The sequence below is a fragment of the Bufo gargarizans genome, chromosome 3 (genome assembly GCF_014858855.1).
Source record: "Bufo gargarizans isolate SCDJY-AF-19 chromosome 3, ASM1485885v1, whole genome shotgun sequence".
Lineage (NCBI taxonomy): Eukaryota > Metazoa > Chordata > Amphibia > Anura > Bufonidae > Bufo > Bufo gargarizans.
Window position 1 is genome coordinate 505,029,480 of NC_058082.1, and position 6,518 is coordinate 505,035,997.

At 45.9% G+C, this 6,518-nt stretch overlaps 1 protein-coding gene across 1 annotated transcript; it reads right to left on the bottom strand.

Moving 5' to 3' along the window:
• Positions 1-215: 215 nt before the first annotated feature.
• On the bottom strand, positions 216-5,806 carry LOC122931718 (speedy protein 1-B-like). Its single transcript, XM_044285787.1, has 8 exons — positions 5,788-5,806; positions 5,152-5,237; positions 4,712-4,770; positions 4,106-4,188; positions 3,816-3,984; positions 3,630-3,738; positions 3,195-3,310; positions 216-248 (listed from the first exon to the last, which is right to left on the bottom strand). Exons 2-8 carry the CDS (start codon positions 5,204-5,206, stop codon positions 216-218), a joined length of 624 nt encoding a protein of 207 aa, XP_044141722.1. The 5' UTR covers positions 5,207-5,237; positions 5,788-5,806.
• Positions 5,807-6,518: the final 712 nt, after the last annotated feature.

The following is a 6,518-nucleotide window of genomic DNA, read 5'->3' on the forward strand; positions in this document are numbered from 1 at the left end:
ATTTAACCCTCTCCTAGCCTGCGGTCTTCCCCCTAAGTCAGCTCGCCCTGCGCTATGGCTGCGCCCCCGCTCCGTTGCTTTCAATTTCAATGAACAGTATAAATTACCTATTTTTCATGCTGCGGTGCTGTAGTATTTGCAAGTACTTGTCCCCATCAATAACAGATGAACAGGGTTACCAGATCCAGAAGATCAGTATGTCTTAATACATTATGTCAAAAGGCGAATCCTACATCAATCACATCTTTCTTTCACACAAAAAAATAGAAGAAAAGACTCAGACACAATAAAGAGTGTTAAAAATATGAAGTTTATTATACATATGTGTATATTTTATAAGTGGTGGTCTCCTCCCATTACTCACGAAGAGCGTACAGCAACACTCAGGACAGGCAAAACCCCCTGTGGAGGAAACCTGTGGGAAGCCATGGCTGCTGTACTGCCCTTCCTCCAGGCATACTAAGGGAGGTTACCACTGTAACATATGTGTTAGGGCTTGTTCACACGACCATTGGTGTCCCGTGCTGTGAACCATAAATTGCGATCCGCAATGCATGGGCACCTGCCGTGGGGAAGGCGCATGGGGATCGCAGATACATTCACTTGAATGGGTCCGCGATCCCTTCGTTCCGCAAAAAGATAGAGCACATTCTATCTTTTTGTGGTGCAGAGGCAAGGAACGGACCCCCAGAAAGCACTCCGTAGTACTTCCGTAGTGTTCTGTTACATGCTTCCGTTCCGCATCTCCGGATTTGCGGACCCATTGAAATGAATGGGTCTGCATCCATGATCCATGAATGACAACGGAACGGTGCCCGTGTATTGCGGATCTGCAAATGCGGGAATGGGACACCAACGGTCGTGTGAACGAGCCCTTAGTGTGAGTGTAATAATTGTATGTGTGTGGTGATTGTGGATATGGTGACTGTGAGGTGTAGTGATCATGTGTCAAAAATGATTTTGTGTGTTGTTACTGTGTTGTGATTGGGTGTGTAGTAACACTGAGTATTGACGGTATATGTGTGTTGTGATTGAGCACAGTGATCAGGTGTGTGCATTATGTGCTTTCTGGTTGCCAGGGGCGACGTGTAGTTATGGCAGCTTGTATGTGTACTGTTCTCTGTTGATGAATGCTCACCTCCCTGTTTGGTTCTTGTGGGGTTAATGGTCTGGTCTGGTCTGGTCTGGGTATGGTTACTAGGTGGTCAGATGATCTCATTTACCAGCCTTATAATCCTGTTAGCTGTGAGCCTTGAGGTCACTGTCTCCAGCTTTGCTGGGTGCAGGATCTATGCACCTGACCTGGAATATTCCAGCTGCCCTGTCTGTGTGGTCACCTAGTGAGTCATCAATGTCACCTTGTCCATTTCTGTGGCCTGTTTGGGCAGCTCTGCCTGTGACTGCCATGCATCCGTTCTGCATGGGGTCCAAGGATCTGCTTGTCTGCCCCTTTTGGGCAGCTCTGTCTGTGACTGCCATGTATCTGTTCCACATGGGAACCAGGCATCTGTTTGTCTCATGTCTAGCAGCTCTGTCTGTGGCCACCATGCATCCATTCTGCATGGGGTCCAGGCATCTGCTTATCTGCCTGATTTGTCTAGCAGCTCTGTCTGTGGCCACCATGTGTCATTCCACATGGGATCCAGGCATCTGCTTGTCTATCTGTCTGTGCAGCTCTGCCTATGACCGCTATGCATCTGTTCCACATAGGGTCAAGGTATCTATTTGTCTCATGTCTAGCAGCTCTGTCTGTGACCGCCATGCATCCATTCTGCATGGTGTCCAGGCATCTGCTTATCTGCCGGTTTGTGAAGCTCTGCCTGTGACAACCACGCTTCTGTTACACATGTGATCTCGGCATCTGTTTGTCTGCCTGTCTAAGCAGCACTGCCTGTGATCGCCATGCATTCATTCTGCATTGGGTCCAGGCATCTGCCTGTCTACCATTTTTTGCAGCTCTGTCTGTGACCGCCATGTGTCGTTTCACATAGGATCGAGGCATCTGCTTCTCTGCCTGTTTGTGTAGCTCTACCTGTTACCACCATGCAGCCTTTCTACATGGGAACCAGGCATCTGCTTGTCTGCCTATGACCCACACATCAGTTCCGCACGGGGTCCAACCATTGGTTTCTTTCATGTCTAGCAGCTCTGCCTGTTACCACCATGCATCTGTTCCACGTGGGATCTAGGCATCTGCTTGTCTGCCTGTCTAGGCATCTCTGCCTCTGACTACCATGCAGCCGTTCAGCTGCTTGTCTGCCTGTCTAGGCATCTCTGCCTCTGACCACCATGCAGCCGTTCAGCTGCTTGTCTGCCTGTCTAGGCAGCTCTGCCTGTGATCGCCATGCATCCGCATGGGGTCCAGGCATCTGCCTGTCTGCCAGCTTTTGCATCTCTGTCTGTGACCACCATGTGTTGTTTTGCACGGAGGTCCAGACATCAGCCTGTCTGAGCAGGTCTGTCTGTGACTGCCATGTGTCATTCCGCATGGGGTCCAGGCATCTGCTTCTCTACGTGTCTGGGGAGCTCTACCTATGATTGCCAGGGATCTGTTCCGCATGAGATCTAGGTATGTGCTTATCTTCCTATTTGTGCAGCTCCGCCTATGACCACCATGCAGCCATTCCACATGGGATCCAGGCATCTGCTTGTCTGGGCAACTCTGCCTGTGACCCTTGCATCTGTTCTTAATGGGGTCTAGCATCTGTTTGTCTTATGTCTTGCAGCTCTGTCTGTGACCGCCATGCATCCATTCCGCATGGGGTCCAGGCATCTCTCTTGTTTTTTGGTTCCCATTTTGTCCAGTCTGAACAGTGTCCTGAGTTTGTTCAGGTTACTGTTTGTGTGCCTGCTTTCCAGTTCGTCCCGTGTCTGTCTGGACCGCTGGTGCTTGCACTAACGTTTGTCTCTGCAGGTAAGTAGCCAAGTGCATCAGGACCATCCTGGAGGTGCCACCAGTGAGCTCTCCGCTAAGGTCATCCCCACCATCAGGGACTCTGTGAAGAATGGTGCTCACTAAGTTTCTGTCCTCTGGGTTTGACCCCAAGTCAAACCGGTGCACTTGGTACAGTGGTATTACCTGCCACTGGTCCCTTACTTGCTGGTCCAGTTTCCTGCCATGTCTTATCTCTGTGAATAAAATATTTGTTTTGGTCTTTGCAATGTTGTCTTATTGCTTGTCTTGTGTTGTTTACCTGAGATGTTCTAGGAGTCGGTAAGACATAAAGTATATATTTTATCCAGGTCTTCATCTGTCCTGTCTTGATTCTTCTCCTTGGAGGTCCAGTGGCCATGTTTCCCATCCTGGCATCTAAGGAATACATGGAAATCATAGTACAAAACATTATAAACATTTTATTATGGAAAGAAGCAAACTGTACCAGTGTCATCAAGCAAATCTATACAGACTAAATCATCACTTAGGGATAGGTTTGGCATCTAAGAATTAGACACAGAATCTTACTTGAAGCCCCTTTGCCACACCAACGTTACACTTACCAGAGATGTTTGTGAGTCTGCTGTTCTGTGTTCCTCCTATGTATCTGCCTGGCAATGGATGTTCTATTCCTCCTGGCATGGATGGAGAATGGTGTTACACAGAGAGCAGGGTGCAGGGGTGATCCATGTACCTGTGATGGTGAAGTCTGCATTATCCCTCCTGCATTGGCGTATAGCCCAGCTGTGATGGACTTTCCTCTCTCTCTTCCATGTGCAATGGTCAGGGTCTTGTGCCATGATCTAGAATTATACATCATATAAATTATTATAATCACCACTAACTTTTAATCACAACTTACAGCTTTTATGTAACTAACCAGATCACAGGTTTCCCGTTCCACCCAAGCTCTGAATCCCATCCGGATAAGCATCTGATCGCGTAGATGATGAAGCTGCTTCTTCTGGATCATCCACATCAATCCGAGGGCCCAGGGGTAGATCTCACGTCTAAAGAACTCTTCCTCTTCAAACTGGTTGGCCAAAAATCTGGAAGTACGAATACATACTGATATCACTTGTGGTAATATTACAAAAATTATAATTTATTGTGTTTTTATGAAATATTAAATATATTAAAACATATTGGTACAGGATAAAAGAAACTCACAGACTTGGGAAGAAGTAAGTCCTGTATTCCTCAGTACGCAGGTTTGCTCTTCTAAAGTACGTGAGGACCATGGCCAGGAGATACTAGAGGGATGGGAAGCAGAGTTAGAGGCTGGTAGTAGATTTCCTATGTAAATACATTCTATTATACAGTACATATATCAGAGTTCAGTATATTCTCGTTCAAAATCCTACTGTATCATACAAAGGGTTAGAAGCTCATGGTGCAGCATCTGTTAATGACTATTAGGCGCCTTTCAGATGAGCGAGTGTCACACTGTGGACTTGCAGCGCAACTCCCGTCCTGAACTTCCAGCACTGCGAGGGTCACATAGCAGTATATTAATTTATGATGCTATGGATAACACTGACAGCATTATGTCAGTGTTATTTAATACATTCCAGAACCGTAAGAGTTACATTGCATCATAAATCAATATAATGCTATATGACCCTGGGAGTTCAGGACGGGTGCTGTGCTGCGAGTCTGCAGCGTGACCCTCGCTCTACTGAAAGGGGCTTTATACCACTAGGCCATGAAGTGCAGTATATCTCGAGTCTGTCTTCTGAAATCTGGAAGATTTTCTGTCCCTCGGTTTAATAATACCTTGTCCGAGATCTTAAGGCAGCTGTCCCTGGCTAGAAAGTACTGGATGTGCTCGTCTTCTATAATAGAAATGGGATAATATTATTACGTAATTGATACTTTTCTCAAATCACTAGATTACATTCATATACCATAGAGAAACACGCTGTTACACCTCAGTGAGACATCTTATTGCAATAAGCAGTAGAGCAGGGGAGGGACAGGTCCTGCATCCTGACGAAGGATGGGGCACATTTACAGAAGCTATATGGCAGTAGTAAAGCTGAAATCTAATCCAGGCTGTAGACTTCAGTTTGTGGACAGCACAAGATGTGACAGCTTATCCAGGGGCCTGTGCCTCTGAGTAAATTTGCCACCTCTTACTCCCATCGTCCTCCACCTCTTACGTCCCAACGTTAATCTTTAGTAAATGTGTCCCGCTATGTCTGGCTTAATCCTACCAAGGAGTGTGAAGAAAGCAGCCCGTTCTTCTGGCTGCGGGATGTCATCGTCCATCTTCTTCCTCTTCCTGGATTCTTCTGGTGAACTGTGATAGAAGAAATACAGTCCATATTACATTATGAGCCCTCATGCACATGGCTGCATTATGCACTAGTTCTGAGTTTCTAGGAGTTGTGATGTCAGATGTCTGTGGGCCTATGCTGTTCCTTGCTGTGTGTCTAGTTTATACCAGTATGACATACTTTCCATGGAGGCAGACCATGGCACTGTTATGGAGGCATGGTGAGGGTGTCTGGTGCTGACCTCTAGCTTCATGACATAATAGTATGGCAGCACTAGAGGGACCTCAGTGCACATAACGTTATACATTTCTATTCACTGAGCTCCCCCTAGTGGTGGCTGCAAGTGAAAGTTTTACCATCTACTATATGAAAGGAAGCAGGAGACAAAGAGATGTAGAGGGCAGATTTATAATATATTCATGCTAGACATTGAGAAATATAATGTTTCATAATGAGTGCCATGTGCCAGCTCCACATTTTCTGATGTACAGTTCAGGTGAATTGGGTGAGGCAGAGCACTTTTTTTTTTTTTAATTCCTCTTCTTTTCTGCTGATAAAGGCCGATCCACTTACAGTTCTGTCTTCCTCTTCCTTGTGGTTGCTTCTCCTGTTCTTTTTGGGAAGCTTAAAGAGAAGGGGAAAAAATAAATAAATATATATATATTTGGAGTGTGATTTTTGTTCTGATGAATTCCTTATAGAGAATGTCCACCATGCCTAAATATAACAGTCACACTTAGTCCCAAAAAGCTTAAAGGGGTATTCCAGGATTATAACATTGATGACCTGTCCTCAGACTAGGCTACCAATATCTGACTATCTGATCAGTAGTGGACCAACAGCCTACAGCCCTACTGATCAGCTGAGTAACATCTCTGGACACATTGATATAAGATAAGACACACAATGTACATGGTGTGGAGATCTGGACTTTTCTATGGCAGAAAACTGACTTCCCCTTGATACATTCCCCAACGTGTCTTCCTATATATCCTGTCTCTCTCTATAGTAAATGATCCATTACAATATATTTCATATTACCACTGAGATAAACAATGGGGGGATTTATGAAAAGGTGCACAGTTATAAGGAATTTGGTGCAAGTGCGATATGGTCTATTACAGTAGGCCTGGGGTGTGTCTGCCGTGGAGTTGCGACATTTTTGCAACTTTAGGCTACTTTCACACTAGCGTTCATAGGTCCGTTTGAAGGAGCTCACGAGCGGACCCGAACGCCTCCGTCCAGCCCTGATGCAGTCTGAATGGAGCGGATCCGCACAGACTGCATCAGTCTTGCGGCGTTCA

Coding starts and splice junctions, on each gene's coding strand:
- LOC122931718 (XM_044285787.1), bottom strand. CDS start 5,206: ATGGACGATGACATCCCGCAGCCAGAAGAACGGGCTGCTTTCTTCACA. Junction 4,771..5,151: donor TGCTTTCTTCACACTCCTTG/GTAGGATTAAGC, acceptor TTTCTATTATAG/AAGACGAGCACATCCAGTAC. Junction 3,985..4,105: donor ACTTACTTCTTCCCAAGTCT/GTGAGTTTCTTT, acceptor TCGTACTTCCAG/ATTTTTGGCCAACCAGTTTG.